Source organism: Onychostoma macrolepis, chromosome 11 (genome assembly GCF_012432095.1).
Source record: "Onychostoma macrolepis isolate SWU-2019 chromosome 11, ASM1243209v1, whole genome shotgun sequence".
Taxonomy (NCBI): Eukaryota; Metazoa; Chordata; class Actinopteri; order Cypriniformes; family Cyprinidae; genus Onychostoma; species Onychostoma macrolepis.
This window is the reverse complement of record NC_081165.1, coordinates 4,925,675-4,947,391: the sequence shown is the minus strand read 5'-3', so window position 1 is coordinate 4,947,391 and position 21,717 is coordinate 4,925,675. Positions and strand designations below refer to the sequence as shown.

The 21,717-nt window shown below is 36.8% G+C and overlaps 1 protein-coding gene and 1 long non-coding RNA gene across 10 annotated transcripts in view; one reads left to right on the top strand and one right to left on the bottom strand.

Moving 5' to 3' along the window:
- The window catches only part of lrp1aa (low density lipoprotein receptor-related protein 1Aa), a 181,307-nt gene that overhangs the window by 48,092 nt on the left and 111,498 nt on the right, over positions 1 to 21,717 (top strand). For all 9 annotated transcript variants that reach the window (XM_058790831.1, XM_058790826.1, XM_058790825.1 and 6 more), the window contains exons 7-12: positions 15,308 to 15,470; positions 15,609 to 15,831; positions 17,398 to 17,587; positions 17,732 to 17,875; positions 21,023 to 21,259; positions 21,355 to 21,535. In XM_058790831.1, the coding sequence (XP_058646814.1) occupies positions 15,308 to 15,470; positions 15,609 to 15,831; positions 17,398 to 17,587; positions 17,732 to 17,875; positions 21,023 to 21,259; positions 21,355 to 21,535 (1,138 nt within the window). The remainder of the gene's footprint in view (positions 1 to 15,307; positions 15,471 to 15,608; positions 15,832 to 17,397; positions 17,588 to 17,731; positions 17,876 to 21,022; positions 21,260 to 21,354; positions 21,536 to 21,717) is intronic.
- LOC131549051 (uncharacterized) lies at positions 7,209 to 11,965 on the bottom strand. The gene is made up of 3 exons (XR_009273322.1): positions 11,861 to 11,965; positions 9,036 to 9,070; positions 7,209 to 7,436 (listed from the first exon to the last, which is right to left on the bottom strand). It is a non-coding gene; the product is annotated as an uncharacterized LOC131549051 (long non-coding RNA).

Here is a 21,717-nt window from a genome sequence, read left to right as displayed (position 1 = left end):
CTCCTATCACATCCGGCTCATTGGAGCCAGATGGATCCAACAAAATGCTCTCAGCCAGAGTGGGAAGAAGCCAGCGACCATGCTTCCCGATCCAGCATTAAAGCGTCATAGCTAGCGAGCGAAGCTTGAGATAGGGACAAACCTGTCCCAAGCTACTCAGCCAACTCCACCTGCCACCTTCATGACCACAGCCGCAGCAGTGGGACCCAATCTGCGGGGTGCAGACGCCTGGCTTCCATCCCTCCTAAACAGCCAGACATAAACAGGACAGCCAGCTTCCTCAAGGGCTGACCGTGTATGCTCCACTCAAAGGCAGATAATACTCATGGCGTGGACATGGCGGCACACATCTCCAAAATATTTTCTCACCCTCCATTCTTATTATCTCAACGTACAACTTTCAATTATTAGAAATGGCCTACGGTAGTCCACACACACGCTAAACTAACAGTTTCCTGAAGACAAAGAAATCTGGAGATTTCATGACGTAGGTACCCTGTTATGGCATTGCCAGCACAACATGTGCCTACCATCAGCCGATTGTATTGGTGTGTTTGCACATGTGCTTTAAACACCGGCCCATAGCATCATAAAAACACACCGTAGAAGTTCAACTTCGATGAAGTTTGATGAAAAAGAACAAAAGTGAACATTCTGCTACACCTCCCCTGGTGTTTAATGGAAGAAAGTCAGAATGGTTTGGAACGACACGAGGTTGAGTAAATATTAAATTTTTTTTGGTGAACTATCCTTGTAAATATTTGGTTTCTGTCCTATATTTGCATCATTGTGTAGTTCACAATATTGTAAAATAGTTTTTTAGTGAAAACATTGAGATTTTGTCTGTAGCTAGCTGGAAATATTTACAGTATTAATCATCAGTCTGAGCATTAGCATGAAGACAGCTCAAAGAGTGTGTGTGTTCAGTCCTCTTGCAGACAGACTCTTCACATTGCTGAGACTCAGACTACATTAAAAGAGCAGAAATTTTCCTTTCATTCTTTCTGCTAAAGTCAGAGAGGGAGAATGAAACAGACTGAGTATTATAGAGCAGTGTGTGTCTCTCTCCCACTGTGTAGGCCAGACTATTTCTTACATACCCATGATGCCTGCTGTGTGACTGAACTGCAGTCAGTTTTACCATCTATTCTCAGGAACAATGCCATTTGGCCCATTTTATAGCATTTCAGGGTGAACACTTACTGGACTGAAGCAACTTTGGTTTACATGATTATCCAATCATCTTTTTTTTTTTCTTTACATGAAAAATTGTGTACAATTGTCAGTATAAAATATGATTCATCAGGCTTTGAGGAACAATCGTTTGTTAGTCTCTCAGTCATCATTGCATTGCATTGCACTGTATGTTTAAATAATATCTTACTAAGACAATATTGAGAGATATCAACAACTGATATTTATGATCTGCTATACTGTTACAAAGATCTAATTGATTTACAGTTACAAGTTCATCTTACTTTTTGGTCACCAAATTATTTTTACTCAGTTTGGGCCTCTGAATAAAATGTAGGTGTTTTTCCTCTTTAAGTATGAGGTCTATGTTCTCACTGTATCATACTATATGAGCCTTAAAAGCCTGATGTATCAAATATAGTTCAATAAATGTCATTTTCTTTTTAAAGCTGCAGTCCGTAAGTTTTGCCTCGTTGTCGCCACCTCTGTTTGAAAACCTAGAATGCAGCTCTGTGCAGAATTATCTTCCTTGCGTGGGGTTGTGCTCTGGCACGGCTCCAGCGCGGATGAATCTAATGTTTTGAGGAGTGTGTGTGTCAGTCTGTCAGTCACCGCACATCACCGGTATGGCTGTACTTAGGAACCACAGATTCTAGCCTACGTCTTGGAATATATGACCCAAATAAGAATTTTCACCGTATATTGCCATCTGAACAAGTAAGCAACAAATCTGCCACGTTTGTTCTGACCAACTGAGGAAAAGATAATTACAATAAATTGCGCTACCAATGGTAATTAAATTTAATGATCGTTTAGCTCATATCACATCTAACCGTGCAAATTATTATTATTGTTATGCTTTATTCTCAAATGTTAACAACATCAGAATTGCGTGACAATGAGTATAATGTGTATTAGCGTGTAGATTTGTACAGTCTAATATCTAATTGTCATGCCATTTGAATTTCATATTAAGCAATTCTTTTAACCCAAAAAGCAAACTATGCTCCCTTCGAACTGGTTGTCTTTAAAATACAAATCTTGTGTAATCCCAGGCTATCTGTAATCAGAAGCACATTTAAACTGGAATATAATTTAATTTCATTCACATGTGTTTCATAAACACATCATCCTTTCTGGGTTACAATCCACCATCAAAATGATAGATTTAATTATTCTAGCTGCAGTGATCAATACTGCTTTCCATGGGCATTAGTACAATAAATGCATCACTGACCTGTATGGTGCAGTGCTACTTCAGCACATTTAGCAGCTAGCTGAACTGGACTGCAGGTGGTTAATGAATAAGATTTTTTTTCACACAGAAGTTCCTTGCACAAGAGTGGCAGAACTGTTTAGTTAATTCACCTCTGAGTTCTATGAAAGAGATGGAATGAATGCAAGAGAGCAGAGTTCTGAGAAATAGATTGAAAGATTTCATAGGGAAGAGAACAGAACAAGCTTGTATTGTTGGGGAAATGACCAGAAACTGGGATTGAAAAAGAGTTACACCATCAGAAATAGATAGATGACCTGTGCTCCATATGCAAAAATATTTTATATGCAAAGATGTTGTTATGTTACCCAGTCATAGGAAATGGCATTTAGGTTAAAGTCTTAAAGGAGACCCGCCCATTTATTAAACAGCGTTTGAATAAAAATGGCCTTTATTTCTAATTGATGGAATTTTTTATGTAAAAATCCTACAATTTAAGTGCAATTTAGGAAACAAAAAATAAAGAATGAATTTCATTAAATATACTTGTAATACATTTTCATTGGACTTAAACCAATGAGACCTGGAGAGAGCCTTTTGTTAATTTGTTGTTGTTGTTTTTTTACTAGACCTATGTGTGTGACAAAAAGTACAATTAAAAGTTGCACATGATGCACTCATTATCATCATCATTATTTCTATCATAATTATCATATTTTATCATTATTATATCAATTGAATAATACAACTTGTAGAAGTGTAACATCTATACTTGAAAATTAAAATGTATGCAATCAGTATGAATAAATTGTCATTATAATAGTCATTCATTATCATTTAAATAAAAAATAACTAAATTCCTGATTTAATCACTTATTACAAAATGTTTTACCACTCTATAATCACTGCTATATGAATATTAACGTTTAAATATGAACAACTCAGGAAACTGCATCCACTTTTGAATGGGTGTCTATGGAGAAACATGTTTTTGCTGTCAGGTGGTGCAGTTCCAGTATCTACCGGTAACAAGGACCTGCTGAGCAGCCGGTTCCTGCACTTATTTATCACAAGGTGTGGCTATTAGTGACAAGTGAGTGCGAATTCTAAGGTAGCGTTTCATGAATCCTCTTGTAATCCCAGAATGCATTGCAACTTGTGCAGTGAAAATAAATCTGTTTGCATAGACATATTTGTCCACTAAAAGCACTCTTTTACTCTTATTTTTTTCCATTTTGGGCCTGCTTTCTCGGTCATCTTCTATAGTTGGAACACTAGTTTCGACAGGAAATATCTCTGCTAACCTGGAGTGCATATTTTGGGTCTTACAACAACTCTGGCACTCAGTTACCGGCCAGATGGAAATTTAGGCCAGAAATGTACTCTACGCAAGTATGCAGACATGCAGAGTGTTTGTGTTCACATACTTTCATAGAGTTCGTTTCAGACCTGTCTCTCGTTGAGTTTGTCTAAAATGTTTTCAGGTTTAAGTGCTGGTTAGTTTGAAAGCAGCCTCATTTTTCAGTGATTTCCGTGTTCGTGGCAGTTTGAACACGTTTCCCAGACACACGCTCACAGGTCAGAGGTCACAGGCTTGACTGCGGCATTGTGCCCTCGCTAGGAAGCGATAAAGAGATCATTGGCTTCCTGTTGCCAGTTATTGAGTTCCTGCCCTCAGTGTTAAAGATATGGCTGCCTGCCACGTGTGTGAGAGGAAGAAAAACTAAAGGGAGAATAATAATGAAGAGGTGAAAGCAATAATCTCGATGATAATGATTTTGCGTCTTCGAACAAACTTGAAAGTACTTAGAGGTCTTGTGGTAAAAACTTTTCTTTAAAGAAGAATGTGTAATTTAATAACTTTAAATAGCGTAATTAAAGTGATTTGGTATTTTCACTGCAGCCTATCGCTCCTTTTCAGATCTCACATTTTCTAAATATATTTAAATATATTTAAAAAATATAAAATGCCATTCCTTTCCAGAGGGCCCATAAGGCTGAAGCGTTTCTGTAGAAGTGCTAACCTGGGTTCAGATCTCTTTTGGCTGGCGGGTTTGTCGTGGCGGTCTCTGGAAGGGTCACACAGGAAATGTGTTTGCCGTGATTCATGACCTCAGTGTGACACGCAGATGAGACGACCAGATGTTTTCCACTCTTCTCTTCTCTTTTATTTATTTTTTTTACCACAGTGCAGGATAGCGCTGTATTCTCTATTTAGTTCAACAAACTATAACATACTATGTAGAATTCATCGAAATATAAATTTTAATGCATGAAGAATGTTTACCATGCTAGTTAGAAATCACAAATGATGGCATTAATATCTGTTAGATGGCAATATTAATATGACTTCTGTACATATATTGAGTCGAACCACTTATAAATTCAAATTCTTTTTTGAAAATGGGTTTGGGCAATTTAAACAGGATAGTATATACAGTAATAGTCCAGAAACTCTTTATAGTATACTATAGTCAAAACTATAGTGTTTGTAAAAATTGAGAAAATGGAATGAGATTATTTGCTCGCTATACACTGTAAGTAAATAAATAAAATCCTGCTGAATTTACTGTAAAAAAAGAAAGGCAGCTGTGGTTTTGAAAAACCATACAAAATTATGGTCATAAAATTTCAATGACTTCATACTAAATAATAAGTGTATACTGTTATTTCCTGGCTATCACAATTTGAATAAATTAATTTTCTTATTGTGAATAAAATGTTATTAGACAACAGTCTTATGCAAAATATTCCAAATAATATGATATCCAAATGATAAAAAAAATATATATTTTACATTATTATACATTACACATTTTTGATCATTAAGATTATTTTATTGTATTATTATTTTTTACTACAATTATAAGTCAAAAATTATAACTTTTTTATGATTATGATTACAGCTGAGGAGGTCAGTGCACTGTAAAAAATATGTCCATCAACATTATCCATTCATTTTACAGACATTTCTGTTAACTCTAAAACACAACACGGTGCAGTGTAAAATTCAAAATGCTGGTAAAACACCTGTAAACAGTAAATGCAGAAAAAGAATCCTATTTTTTTTTACAGATTTTATTTAGAGTGTAACTTTAGGGTCAGGCCAAAATCTCCATTTTAATATGATACTGTAAGTACAGACATTTGATGCAACTAGCAACTAGCCAAGTAAAAAGTAAATATCATTATGTTAAATAATTTAATAGTTTATCAAACATATCTAAAGGGGTTAAAAAATGGAATTTGTACTTTAAAAGAAATCATGGGACAGCGAAGTGTACTGTATTTGTGGAAAGGGACTGCTTGTTCCACTCAAAGGAGTTTACTTGGCTTTCTGAGTCAGTCTCACACACATGTGCTCATATATGTGGCCTGGATCTGCTGGGATGGGTTGAGTTGAACCTGTGAGATACAGTATGCAGACACTCACCATTGAACAGCATCTGTTTGGACTGCACTCTTCCGGAAGCCATTATCCGTATGTCCATACTGTATGTCTCTGTGTTTATGCGTGTGTGTTTTATGAGTGGTTTGTGTAGGTTGCTGGGGTTTGCTGCAGCATATTTATATTCTGTTTTGTGGAACATTTTCCAGACATTGTGGTCGACCCAACCCCCATCCGTCTGCGGCTCCGGAGTTTTATCATGTACGCATGAAAACTTACGCGTACAGGTGGAGATGTTTAGACTATCTCTCTCTGCAATATTTACGTCATCACTATGTAATCTCTTAAAGAAATACATGTGTCTCTCAGCATCTTGGAAAATGACGAGGTGACTTGAACCAAAATGTCATGTACAAGTGTGTTTGTCAGAGTGTTATTGAGTTGCTGCATTCCAGTTAAGTTATTTCTTGCACGTACATTTGGTGTGTCTTAGCATAAATAGCGGAAAGACGTGATGTGCGATGAAGTAATGTGGGATAAAGCAGAAGGGAGCGGCTCTCTGACATAAGGTCTGCTTGGTACAGAGGTTTCCGGAAAGCCTCTTAAACAGTCATGTGCTTGAATCGGCTCACGCTCCAGGGCTTCCGCCACACGTTTTTGGCTCTGCCAACATTCAGGGCATTGTTTAGGTATTAATCTCTCGAACCCTCACCTTTTTTCTCTAGCTATCTGTGCTTTGTCTTGATAGCTTTTCAGATGTATGTTTATTTATTGACTGGCCTCTTGCTTTATTGGTTTTTCTCTCTAATGTAAACTTTTTTTAAAAGTCTTACACCCTTTTTTGCCCAAATCTCTGAGCTCTGAGGACTCATATTTGGTCTTTATAGTGTTCCAAATCTTCTGCCAAATTTTGGTAGTTTTGACACTACGAGGCTTTTGGAGCAGACAGAGTTCAACATCAGACTTTAATTTGTTATGTTGGTGTGCAGTCTGACACAAGTCCTTCTATTGGAAGCAATCCAGCCTAACTTTCAGAAGTGTAGTGCTATTAATGCTTTTATTTATGCTGTTTATGGTACATTGCACTTTAATTGCTTAATGTCTTCAGTGAGCAGTTTGTACCAGACAAAATCAACGTCATGTGTTAAAATTAGTTTATTCAACCATAGAGACATGAGAAAAAAAGGTAAGATAACAACGCTTCCCATTTTTACTGTTTCTTCTCCTTGGTTATTAACAGTCACCGCATTGTTTTGTATTTGTGGGGATTTTGTGCCTTTTTTTTTTTTTGTGAAGACAGTTTGAAAAGAGATAGAAATGAGAGGGGAACAGGATTCCCAGATAGCAAAAATCATTTGGGCCAGATCTGGTCCAGACCCATCTTTTGGCACAACGGGCCAATACCGGCATGGATCCGTTTTTTCCGGATCTGGACCATGAGAAGACAATGAGAAGAATCTGAATAATTACCACAGGGAAATTTTATATCACAGGGAAAGGTCTTACAAATGTGTGTCACCATTGTGTGCTTGAGTTGGTTCTAGTTGTTCGAGTCTTCTGCAATGCCGTTTTTGAGGTAAATGCGAGCCCTCCATCTGACTCCACAGCTTAAAGACAGTTCCCCCCTTTTCGTTGTCTCTAAAAAAAAAAAAAAGATTAAATATCTTTTTAATATTAACATATTAATATATTAAATATATTATACACACACACACATACATACATACAGTACATATATACACAAACACACACATAAGGTCAAAAGTTTAAATACACCTTGCAGAATCTGCAAAATGTTAATTATTTTACCAAAATAAGAGGGATAAGACATTTACATATTGTCCACAAGAGAAAAAAATTGTTGAATTTATAAAAATGACCCCGTTGTTTACATCCACTTGATTCTTAATACTGTGTTGTTCCCTGAATGATCCACAGCTGTGTGTTTCTGTTTAGTGATAGTTGCTCATGAGTCCCTTGTTTGTTCTGAACAGTTAAACTGTCTGCTGTTCTTCAGAAAAATCCTTCAGCTCCCACAAATGCTGTGCTTTTCCAGCATTTTTGTGTATTTTAACACTTTCCAGAAGTGACTGTATGATTTTGAGATCCATCTTTTCACACTGAGGACAACTGAGGGACTCATATGCAACTATTACAGAAGGTTTAAACACTCACTGATGCTCCAGAAGAAAAAATAATGCATTAAGGGGTGAAAACTTTTTGAATTTGAAGATCAGGGTAAATTGAGCTTATTTTGTCTTGTGGGAAACATGTATCTTCTGTAGCTTCTGAAGGGCAGTACTAAATGAAAAAAATATTGAAAAATGTACACCTTCATTCTGATTAAAAGTTTTCACCCCCTTAATGTATCGTGTTTCCTTCTGGAGCATCAGTAAGCGTTTTTCACTTCCAGTTCTTGTTGATTATATAATTATAAAATGATCGTACACAAAATTAATAGTAGTTATTATGATTGATGTGGTTTGGAATTGGTAAAAGTGCTTAAAAAAATATGATCAGAATATTAAATCACCTAATAATTATGCACGCACTGAATATGCTTTTCCACATCATAAATGTTATCCATGGTTAGCATTTTTTAATTTTCCTGTAATCGAGTAATTTTGTCCTGCTTTGTGTGTAACAAAGATAATGTTTATTCTGCTTACTGCCCATAGGTGTAAAGTATAATAACTGATATAACAGAGAAGAAAAGCAAGGAGAACCTGTGCCACCTGTTTTATATATTAAAAAATACACAACTAATTGCATATTACACACATATGTTATGAATGTATTTGTTTCATTTAGTATTAAAAAGCAAGGAAGGCAATGTTTAAGCCTTACACATAAGAGTCACAGTTTATTAACATGCTCCACTGTGGAAATTAGTGCATGTGACATCAGTGTCATACACACTTCCTTTAATCACCGACTTGAGATGAAAAAGGGTTTGTACCCAAATGACACACAGACTATAGCATTGCTAGAGGACTATGACTGTTATAACAGGTATATTGTTCAGGATGAGTGTGAAGTTATTTGAAGGAGCATTTCTCCAGAAAGCTGCAAGCCTCAATCGGCCCCAACAAACAGTATGTTTTGAACAGCACAAGTTCTAAACATTATCAGGCACTTATTATCATCAATACTCAATTATAAATTGTGGCATTCAAATAGCTTGAATAACTCAAACTCCACTGAAAACTTAAAAAAAAAATAAATAAATAAACTCACCTTACTGTTTGACAGTCCCGGCTCTCAGGTGGAACCTGAAATTGAAACGGATCGTTATATAGTGTTGCTGGACAATTTCTCAGTTCATTTACCCAATTAACATGGAGCATACGTTAACAGAAATAAAAGCATATTTTGGCCAAGCTTTTATAAATAAAAATCATACCAAACAATATAATGTAATACATGTCTTTCTCCTCAGTGCCCCTCTGTTTCTATCATTCAGGATGTGCCTGAAAGCGTTCTGCCTGCTTATTCAAGGGGACTGGGCTCGTCAAAAGTTTGGACACATTACTGTTTTTAATGTTCTTGAAATAAGTCTCTTATGCTCATCAAGCCAGCATTTATTTGATCAAAAATACAGAAAAAAAAAAAAAAGAATATTGTGAAGTATTAAAAATAATGAAATGAAATAAAATAATGGTTTTCTATTTGAATATACTTCAAAATATAATTTATTTCTGTGATCAAAGCTGAATCTTCAGCATCATTACTCGTCTTCAGTGTCACATGATCCTTCAGAAATCATTATAATATACTAATTGGATACTCCGTTGTTATCGATGTTGGAAACAGTTGTGCTGCTTAATTTTTTGGGAACCTGTGATACTTTTTCAGAATTTATTGATGAATAAAAAGTTAAAAAGAAAAACATTTATTTATTCAGCTTTGCCATCACAGAAATAAATTATATTTTAATTACAATTTTAAAAGTAATTATCAGTTAAAATATGTTTTTTATGAATATATTGTAAAACGTAATTTATTCCTGTGATCAAAGCTGTATTTTCAGCATCATTACTCGTCTTCAGTGTCACATGATCCTTCAGAAATCATTCTAATATTATTATTTGCTGCTCAAGAAACATTTCTGATTATTATCAGCTGAAAAACAATTATGCTCCTTAATATATGCAGAAACCATGATATACAACCATTCAAATGTTTGGTGTGTGTTAATAGAAATGACTGTTTTTATTTAGCAAATAGGCATTAAATTGATAAAAGTAAAAACATTTATAATGAAGCAAAAAATATATTTCAAATAAATGATGTTCTTTTGAACTGTCTATTCATCAAATAATCATAAAAATGTTTCCAGAAAATGTTAAGCAGCAAAACCTTTTTTTTTTTTTTTACATCTAATAATAATAATAAGAAGAAGAATAATTACTGATAACTGAGCACCAATAAAAATCCAGCACTAAATCAGCATGTTAGAATGATTTCTGAACGATCATGCACTGAAGACTGCAGTAATGATGCTGAAAATTCACAGGAATAAATTACATTTTAAAAATATATTCAAATGATATTTCACAATATTACTTTTTTAATTTTATTTTTGATCAAATAAATGCATGCAGCCTTGAGGGTTAGCACTTAACATTGCTAGCCCACCATGACAGGCAGCAATCTTAAAGGGGTGGTTTACTGCTTTTTTTCTTTGCTTGATTGTGTTTATGGGGTGCAATATAACATGTCTTCGTGTTTCGTTTGTTAAAAAACGCCTTATTTTTCATATATTTCACCTTTATTGTAAGCCGCTTTCTCCTCTGTCATTTGAACGACCGGTTGACTTCCTGATTCTCTGAAACCACTCCCTCAGAAACAGGCGAAGGGCTCAGATTGGTTAGTTGGGCCGGTGTGTTGTGATTGGCTAAACTGCGTACTGCACATTGTCCAGAAACGTCACGCCCATTACCTTCACGGGCGACAGCTGCATGTGCTCCGGTCAAATGTAAATAATGGTGTCAATATTGCCGTATCAGTTTGAGCCAGAATCAGACCCAGAAAGCGGTAATGAAGAGAGTCAAGCAGAACTTCCGCAAGCACGGCTCTTACAAACGTTTCTGAATGGAAGTTTGCTGTTGTGATTACATATAATTTTTGAAGTTTGTACACGTTTGTCTCATACACACAAAATAGCATCGAACTAACTGGCTACTAAAACCAAACAGCGTTGGCTTGTGTTTACGTTCTTGATCAAATCGAAAAATTACGTCATAAAGTATACATGGAAAATACATTTACAAAATTAGTACATAATTACACATTCGGGTCCAAAATGTTTGTACGCGTTTGTCAAAGACACACGAAATAGCATTTAACTAACTGGCTACTAAAGCCAGCGTTGGCATTTGTTTACGTCCTTGATAAAACTAAAACATTACGTCTGAAATTATACATGCAAATACATTTAAAATTATTAAATCTTACTTACAGGTTGTGGCCCAACAACTGCTGCCTCTGGTTTTAAAGTTAGAACTGCTCCATGTTTTAGTAATAGTTTCTGTGTGAATCCGGCATTGAACTCGTGTAGATTCTGGAAGCTGTCTTCATTGTTGACGAACTACAGCGTCCGTAGGAAGCCCGAACACAGAAGACCTGACAGCTGTGTGAAAATAACACCGTTTTGACGGCATGGCTACAACTCTCCACTATAACTCTTCCTCTTCGACAAAGCCGCAGAACATGGCCTTGCCCCCTCTTTTGCATGTTCCGGAGGGAGGGGTTTGATGGGTTTATTTCGTATGCAACCTGGGAAGTATCTCGTTGTAGTCCCATAGGAGTCGTTTTTGTAGGCATTAAACTTCCTGATTTTTAAAAGACGATATCTCCGCTTACATTGAACTTTCAGCGCCTCAACTTTGCAGATACTGTTCATGCACCAACAGTAACATTACACACTATTTAAAATGAAAAAAGTGAAATCGCAGTAAACCACCCCTTTAAACATTAAATTTTAATAGAAGCAGTCAAAATTACTAAAGTTTAAATGAAGTAATTAAGTTCAAATTCATTAATTACGTATAATTACATACCTCTGGACCGTTTTCTTCATGTTAGCAAGTCCTCTGAATGATAATAGGCCTAAAGTGTTCGCCGGTCCAACACCGATCTAAGGAGCAATAAAAACACCAAACCTTTAAGTTATCGAGTACACAACATAATAAGAAAATAATTTGTTAGTAGAACAGTGTGATCACACGGTGTGACATACCTTAGTGAAGTTTTAACAGCGTACAGTCCGTCTGCCTCGATCTTCTTGACGTCTTCTTCTTCGACTAAGGTTTATTGGCGGTTGGCAAACAACTTTTTGGTGCATTACCGCCACCATCTGGTATGAGTGTGGACCAGAATGTTGTGTATAAGCATTGGTTAAAAAAAAAAAAAAACTATATCCTTAAACTTAAATTGGTTTCTCTAAGATATTGAAACAGTATATTACAACACATTTTTTTTACTCTTTCCGCGAAATGCTAATCAAGCCAGCATTTATTTGATAAAAAATACAGAAAAAAGTATTACAATTTAAAATAATGGTTTTCTATTTTAATTTACTTCAAAATACAATTTATTGCTTTGATCAAAGCAAATATCTTTGACGTCTTCTGTTCTGAACACGCGCTCGTTTCGGACATGGCCCGGATCTGCTCTGCGACAGTAGTTCCCGCCCACTGAAACCGGGCCCGGGCTGGGTCCGTGTTACAGCACTGAAACGGATGTGACTGTAATACGGATTTGCCGGTTTGAAAACGGATCCGGCACAGAGTCAACTGCTGTCTGGGTTGGGACAGGATCTCAAGCCAACTCATTATATTCTGTAGCACTGCTACAAGGTAGTGTCTAGTTAGAGCAATAAGCTCGGGAATCTGTGGTTTACAGTGATTTTAGAACATGTGGTTCTTCAGCAATGTTTAGCAGATTGTTTGCCACTCAACACAGAGACGCAGCAACGCACAGATGTTGCAGTGCAGTAAAACTGATGTGTGTTTATAGAGTATTTTAGAACATCTTCAAATGTGCTCGGCCTATCATAATCAAGAACCGTTTTGTTTTATAACTTATCTTGGTGACACAGAGACCAGGAGAGGAAGAGCCAGAGGGTGGTAATCACAATTGGAATGATCTATAAAAGAGCCTTCAAGTATTGTCTTGGACAAAGGAGTCAAAAAGGTTGAGAACTACTGGACACAGGTCAGGTTTACATCAAGCGGCAACCTCCCGTTCCCTCTCGTGAAGTCAACACGGAAGTGACTAAAACTGCAATTCATCGACTGGCCACTGGAGGCTGGTTGCAAAAGGGAGTCAATCCCATAGACTCCCCGTGTTAAAATGCCCAACTTTACAGCAGAAAAAAACGTTTACAGCCTGGTGCAAAAAATGATTTTGTTTTTATACAGTCTATGGTTTACATAGAAAAATAATTAAATAGCAGTGCACTGGAACACAAAAATGTGTTCAGTGTTAACCAGCCCTAACGCTGGATCTTAACCAGGTGTAACAACAATTCTTAAAAGAGGGCTTTCTCCTGCTTCTACTACTAGCTGTGACCATTACGATGGCAAGTGACAGGACATTTTGTCAGTTGTTTGGTTTCTATTTCTGGAGTGTCATGCTGGGTAAGTCTGAAATCCCACTCTAACCATCAAATATGTTCTGATTGGCTATGATTGTCACAACATTTTTGCCTTCAGTGTGGACAGAAATACGACTTATTTCATAGCTGTAAATCTGGTTGGTCAGGACAGATGCCAGATCACTTGTCATATTGTCAGATAGCTTTCGTTCTGAACTCCAGAACTCATTCTTGAAATGGCACGCTGTCTGCAGATTGCAGCTTTAAAGAAACTCCACTATTAATAAAATAAAGTTTCAAGATGTAAACAGAGACCTTAGTTTGTTAGCCTCAAAGTATTTTCATATGAAGCTGTCTCAGGAAATGAGAGGTAGAGTCATAAGAGCATTTGTTTTCCTTCAGTGTAGAGGGAAGTTTGTGTCACAAATGGAATTTCTTACCCTATTTCCACTGAGACCTACAATTTTACTTGGAATTACAATGAGAACGAAGCCAGGCTCCTCAGCCCACTGTTTCTGTGGTTTGTCTCTGTGGCGTTCCTCTATTCTTGCATTGTTCAGACAGCAGCTGCTCTAAGACCCATTCGTCTTCCTCAACCTTCATTTGTACACTTGCTCTTTTCTCCTTCTTTTGGTGTTTTTGATCTGTGTTTTTAATCACTGGCTTTCAGTGCGGGCAGCTGGAAAAGTTTAAGCAGGACTCGGCTCTTAAATAAACAACACCTTTGGGGATACAGCCCTTGATTCCGGTAAACGTCTGGCCCTTGCACAATGGCCAACTTTCCTTTGTAGAGGCCAACACTGTCTCTGTCTCCACCCCTCAGCCTTCAATCGCTCCATCTGTCTGGATTTTCCTGCATCTCCTGAACCGTTTTACCCAACAGTCACTGTTTCTATGTCTCCCTGTGCCACGATTTTAACAGCCACTCAATGTTCAAATGAGCAACATCCCATTAAAATATGTGGTATGTGTGGGGTTAAAGTAGGGGAGGTTCAGATACATTGAGACTTTTGACATTTTAAGGTCAGAATGAGGTGTATTGAGGAGGTGGGGAGCTGCAAAAGAGCAAAAATCTATGGTTAGCCACAGCGATCGCAGCTGTTAAAACAACTCTTTTGGAAATTGTGTAACATGCACACATGATTCCAGAGAGTTCCCTGACTCAGCTATTTCAAATAGAAAGAGCGTCATTGTAGAAGTGAAAAAGAGAAATGTGAATGCGAGACTACAGTATTATTATTAGCACTATTTTAAAACAGATTCACAGAGTCATCGAACCCAAAAACTGCTTGGGTTGGTACGTGAACACTTGCCTTACTCTGAACCAGTCAGACACCAGTGTTTATATGCTTTTACCTGCACTTAAATGAATTCACATATAGCATGCTTTTGATTTACTTTCTTAATAAATCTCATCTTATTGGGCAACATTTTGTTGAGGCTTGAGTCTGAGTTAAGACCTAATTCACATGCTCTCAATGCCATGACAAGACCAAGAAAATGTGGTCTTGGAGACTCGAAGAACAAGAGCATAGTTTTTGATTTTTGTCTGTGGACTCAATCTTGACTCAAGTGAGCTGGTCTCGACTACAACACTTGGTTTTTAGCGTATCTTGTGACTAATCATAAGGCAAATTTATTTTAATGTTTTAAATTGAATGCAAGTGTTGCAAATGTTCTTTGTTTGTTCTGCAAATGCTACATAGTTTACAGTCTTATTTTAGAATAATTTCAAATTAGTCCTCGCAGTTTAAACTGAGATACTTTTTTGGACTGGACTGGATGTTAAATTTATAGTATTCAATAGAGATTTTACCAGCAATAAGCAAAATGGTATATTACACATGAACACAAAACACATCATTTCTATGTTTTACCTACATTTCTACCCATTCCCCGTTCCTTACAGATGTAGAACAGATGGCAATAGACTGGCTCACAGGAAACTTCTACTTTGTTGATGACGTGGATGATCGAATTTTTGTATGTGATAAAGATGGCACCACATGTGTGACACTGTTGGATCAAGAACTCTACAACCCTAAAGGCATTGCTCTGGACCCAACTATGGGGTATGAACATGTTCAAGCTCACACTTCCTCCATGTACACAACTAGCTAGCTGAATATTTGTAGTATTTGCTAAATGGTCAAATGAGGTATATTTCAGGTTTACTCTTGTATAACCTTCCTCAACATTACCTTCAACAGAAAGGTTTTCTTCACCGACTACGGGCAGATCCCAAAGGTGGAACGTTGTGACATGGATGGACAGAATCGAACAAAGTTGGTGGACAGTAAAATTGTCTTCCCGCATGGCATCACCCTGGACTTGGTCAGCAGATTTGTTTACTGGGCTGATGCTTATCTGGACTACATCGAGGTAGTGGACTACGAGGGCAAAAACAGACACACCATCATTCAAGGACTGTTGGTAAGGAGCAAATACCAAGATCATTTTAAGATGTCTTTAAATATCCTGACATGTCCTAAAAGGTGACAAAAAAGTGAAAAAAAAAGTTATTGTGCAAGAATGTGTTTTGCTCAAGAACTAATTTGAACCCATTGTTCTGAATCATTTAAAAGAAAGTGAGTTGCTAAATATAACATTTAACAATGGTCAACTTCCCATTATTACTGCTCTACAAATGAATTATTATTTGTTATTAAGAAAGTTTGGGAGGAGCACGTTCAGATAATTAACCTAATTAACACAAGAGTAGCACATTTCACAAGGTAAGAGCTGTATATATACGCAGAAGACTTACCTCTGTTCCTTGACAGTTTTTCAGCATCCCTCCACCACCCCTTCTCCGCACTTACAACTATTCCTATCCTAACCTGTGGGAGGGGGTGTGGGATTGGGTGGACCCCGGGTTCGGGTCAAAAAGCCCTCCCCTCGGACAGCACACCAAATACACATAACCTTTACTTTGTTAATTATATGTATGTGTGAAATCGTGAAACATAATTTTGTAGATAGCATGAACTTGATTTTATTCTTCTCAAAAGTTCTTTAAGTCAAAAGATAAAGATCCCATGCATTTATCCCAAACATTTATGTAGAAGATTTAAAACTTACATTTTCTGTAAAGCTGCTTTGCAACGATTTGTATCGTGAAAAGCACTGTACAAATAAACTTGAATTGAATTGAAAATTGAATTGATCTAAGATCCATCTATTCTATTCATCCACCAATCACCTCTTAATCTACCCTTCTATTTAAGGTTTATTTATAAAGCACATTTAAAAGCAATAGATGTTGCATAGAATTCTGTACAATAAAGAAAAATGCAATGCTAGCCATCCAAACATCTGTCCACACATTCATCCTATTGCACTTCAGTCATCCATGTGCCCAAATTTCCATTCATTCATTCATTCATTCATTCATTCACCATCCATCCATCCATCTGCCCATTATCTACTTAAACGTCTATCTGTTCAGTAATCTGAATTGTCCATCTACTTCATCTAATTCATCTGTCCATCTATTCATTTGTCCATTTATCCATCCATCCATCCATCCTAATGTCCATCATTCATCATCCACCTTAAAATCCATCTGTCCATCCATCCAGAAATTTGCCCAGCATCCATTCATCCATCAGTCCAAATTTCCATCCTTCCTAATGTCCATCATCCACCTTAAGATCTGTTCAGTAATGTCCATCCATTCATTTGTCCTCCCATCTGTCCATCCGTCTATCCATCCATCCATCATACCTCATTGTGTTGAGAGAGTCTCTTATATTGACTAGCTATATGCACTGTGAAAAATGCTTTAGTAGGTGAAAGAGACAGTGATGTTTCATTAGTGCTACCGAGTCATTTTATTAAAGCTGTTTCTGTCTTATGCTTGAGTTATGGCTATCATTTAGCTGCTCAGCCCAAGGCTAATTGGTGTGTTTATGTGTGTGTCTTGCTTGCTTAAGCCAGCAAAGCAAACACAACTTCCCAAATAATAGAACTAATTGAATAATGATTTTTTTTTCTCAGATTGAGCATCTGTATGGGCTCACAGTGTTTGAGAACTATCTATATGCCACAAACTCTGACAATGCCAACATGCAGCCTAAGACCAGCGTGATCCGTGTCAATCGATTCAACAGTTCAGATTATCAGGTGGTCACCCGTGTTGACAAGGGAGGAGCTCTACATGTTTACCACCAGAGACGCCAACCCCCTGGTATTTATCTGTTTCTCATCTAATGCTGTTGAATTTAACTAGCATACAGTAGTATAATAAACGGTTTAAAATGCAACCATTACACTGCAGTCTAGCACCACCTCAGCTCCGGCTCAGTCTAACTCTCCTGTTCTTCTTCTTCAGTGCGAAGTCACGCCTGTGAGCCAGATCAGTTTGGAAAAGCTGGAGGTTGTTCAGACATCTGTCTATTGGGCAACAGCCACAAGACCCGGACGTGTCGCTGCCGGTCTGGCTTTAGCCTGGGCAACGATGGCAAATCGTGCAAGAGTGAGTGACATTATTGTATATTCTACTCTATCTATTGATTCACCAAAATAGCTTGACTTAGTTTTTCCTACTTTAGAATTTTACTCAAATGAGAGTTAAACTGCAGAGTTCAATGTTTATTCATTATTAAACTTTGTTGCTGTAGAAAGGTGACTATGGCATTATTGTATATTTTTATTTAACTCCGGATTTACTATGAAAAGTATTATGGTTTACTAGGATATTACCATATTTTTTGGACATGTGTCATGGTGAAACCATAGTATTCTTCATGATATTTTAATGTTGTTACATAAAAATTATACAAATTCCTAAATCCGATTGGTCATGAACTGTGATCCACTTGCCCTGGGTTTTTCTCTCATTGGCTGTAGGTCCTCACAGATGTTTTATTTCCAGTCAAACCACATTTCACACTGCAGGGGTGTATTCAGAAAGCAAGGTTAACTTACCGTCACATATACCCTGAACTCTTGGTTGATTAACCCAAACCTTGATTACTTGAGGTATAGGGTACAACGGGGCAAAAGGCGCCCCGGGGCAAAAGGTGGTTTAGATGAAACTTTGATATTATTTTCATCTAAACCACTAGATGGCACAAAAACGTGACGTAGCACTTTGCAAAACATTCGCTTTTCAAGATGCACGTGTATATTTGTCTGATCTTTGACGCGATCGCGCGCAGCAATGCAAAGTTGATTCTGTGCTTACTTGATCTAATATTTTATGTTTTTTAAAACGTTGTAGATTTAAGAGAATTTAATGAGAATATTTTAAAAACATGATATTAATCATATCATACAATAAAATATAATTTGTTGTTACTACTGTAATTATATTTTCAATTATTATTGGATCTCCTTCAATACTTTCAGAATCTTTACTTATTAAAACAATTGTTTCTGTATTTTAAAATATATTTTAATGACAGTAGGCCTATATTTATTTAACTCTTTTTTTTTTCTTGCAAGGTATAAATCTTTTCTGCAATTATGCATTTTAGGCGCAGGTAATAGCACATTTTTTCTTAAGGTGGGCCTTTAGCCCCATTGTACCCTACTGGTTCCCAAAATGTGTCCGGGAGTAAGTTCGGTCAACTCAGAGTATGTTCATGGTTAACACACAAGACATCCTCAACAGTGCGATGAATCGACCAGACACCATGGAAACAGAAGCTAAGAATAAGTGTGCCATACGGCTTCTTTCTTCTTCTTTTTTTAAATGGCCATTTACATACTTAGTGCATATCTCCACCAAGTTGGTGGTTGTGCAATCATTCTTCATATTTTCTTGTTTAATCTTTAGTAACTGAGAATAAGAATTTGTATATATTTGTATAATAACATACTGTATATTTACACACACATATTTGACAATGATTTCCACAAAATCTGTCAGTGAGTGAAAAGCAGGGCTAAAATCATGCAGTGTAAACCTGACGTGTAGTCGCAAATAAGCAGAATCGATGATAATAAGGTAAACTACTACCAAAGTAGGATCAAACTGGGTGAAGACATGCTTTTTTGGGTGTTTCATAGTGCCGTAAATACCAGTAAACTGACTATCCCAAACTTTACTAAAACACCTTGCATTATTCATATAAATACTCTCCTCCCATAAATTTTGCATCTGAAAAGGAAACTCCCAATAAAAGAAAAAGCACTAAAGTCAACAAAAACACCTTCTCATTGCTAATGTTTCACAGTCTGTCTCTAGTAACCCTGTTGAAAAAAACAGGATATGCTGGTTAGGTATGTTGTGAAGCATGGCAGCTGGTTTGAGCTGGTTTAAGCTGGACCTTAGTTGGTCATGAGCTGGTTTAAGCTGGTCCTGAGCTGGTTATGAGCTGATCCTGATCAGGAGCTAGTTGCTTAGGACTAGCACATGACCAGCTTAAACCAGCTCATAACCAGTTTATAACCAGCTCAAACCAGCTGCCATCCTTCATAACATACCTAACCAGCTGTTTCAACAGGGAAATCTTGACAGTAGTTTTTTAAGAGCAAAAGAGGGTTTGCGCTGGTCCAGGCTGTTAGTAAATCTGCTCCTAAGTCTGCTGCGGAGCTCGCCTCAAAACCGTGGTGCTTGTGAGCATTTTTCTGAAACCTAAAAGGACAATTGAGACCATTGTAAGTCCACAAGATTACAACTGCACATGAAGTGTGGCATTGAAATATGGCCCTTATGAATTAGTGACTGAATCATTCACTCAACCAATTTGCTTAAAAATCTTTCATTAGTCGCTGGAAGACACAGTGATTCTGTTGTGACTTTGTGTGGAACTATTTGGCACTATGTGGCAATATTGTGTCTAAAATGTAAGTTATTCTGATGTTGCTTAATTAAATATATGAGGATCATGGGTTTCAAAGGTTGTAGTTAAGCAGTAAGGAATGAGATGTCATGCTTTATTGTGAAAAGGCATGGCTCAGTGCATACAGAACTGTGAATATAAATTTTAAAGTTAGGCCACATATTTTGTACATTATAAAACTGGATTATTGTAAGTCATGATTGGCCTTATTGAGCATTAGTAATTTTAAGCTCTTGCACATTTCTATTCTTATAGTTCTTAGTGGTGTCGATGCATATCAGTGAGACTGGAGGTTTGACACACACTTTAGCTGAATCAGTTTACAAAGATGAAGGTTTTTTCCATTTACCCCCAACATTGATTTCCAGTGGTTTGCTTTGAATATTCAATGAACCGTTGGTAGCATTGATTCGTGACATTTCAGTGACCTCTGAACACATGACCCTTAAAAAGCGAAGAAGAAGAATTAGAATTGATTGTAAGAAACACATTAATACAATCGCAATAGACTTACTATTCACATTACTATTCAATTTATTTATATAAATTGTTCTGATAAATTTGAATTTTTTTGGAAAATTTGTATATGTCAATCCATATAAAACCACTTTCTACAGCCCAGCACATCTTTCAAACTAGGTGTTTAAATATTTTAAACACCTCCTTTTCTTTGTGATTGACATTCTTACAGTATAACCCTAAACTGACTCATTTGAGTAATTCTGTATCGTATTTGAGCAGAGACATTAATTGAGTTAAACATTTTTTTTTTTAAATTTCAATTAAATTTCTTTTTTTTTCAATTAAATTTTCGGTATATATTAAATCCCCAGAGCCTGAGCATGAGTTATTCCTGGTGTACGGCAAGGGTCGTCCAGGCGTTATCCGTGGTATGGACATCAACCCTAAAGTTCAGGATGAATACATGATCCCCATCGAGAACCTGATGAACCCTCGAGCTCTGGACTTCCATGCACAGAGTAACTTCATCTACTTCGCTGATGCCACCAGCTATCTGATTGGCCGACAGAAGATTGACGGCACGGAAAGAGACATCATTCTTAAAGAAGGTGCTGTTTTTTATTTCCAGTTTGTCTTATTACTAGCATTATTGGTGTTGTTATGACTTATTCTGTAATTATTCTGACTTATTCTTATTTTTCAGGTATTCACACTGTCGAAGGAATAGCTGTGGATTGGATGGCCAATAATCTTTACTGGACAGATGATGGTCCCAAGAAAACCATCAGTGTTGCTCGGCTCGAGAAAGCTTCTCAGACCAGGAAGACTCTCATTGAGGGCAAGATGACCCATCCTCGAGCTATTGTGGTGGACCCTCGGCACGGGTGAGTTCCTGATCAGGTATAAATAAGGTTAAGTTTTACAGCATTTATTATATCATACCATTTTGTTGCCCAAAATCTACAATTTCAGTATGCACAAGCACAAGAGACTTATTGCTTATAAAAAAAACTGCAGCAACAGCAATATGACAAAAGACACTATTGCTAAAGCAAAAAATCCATTT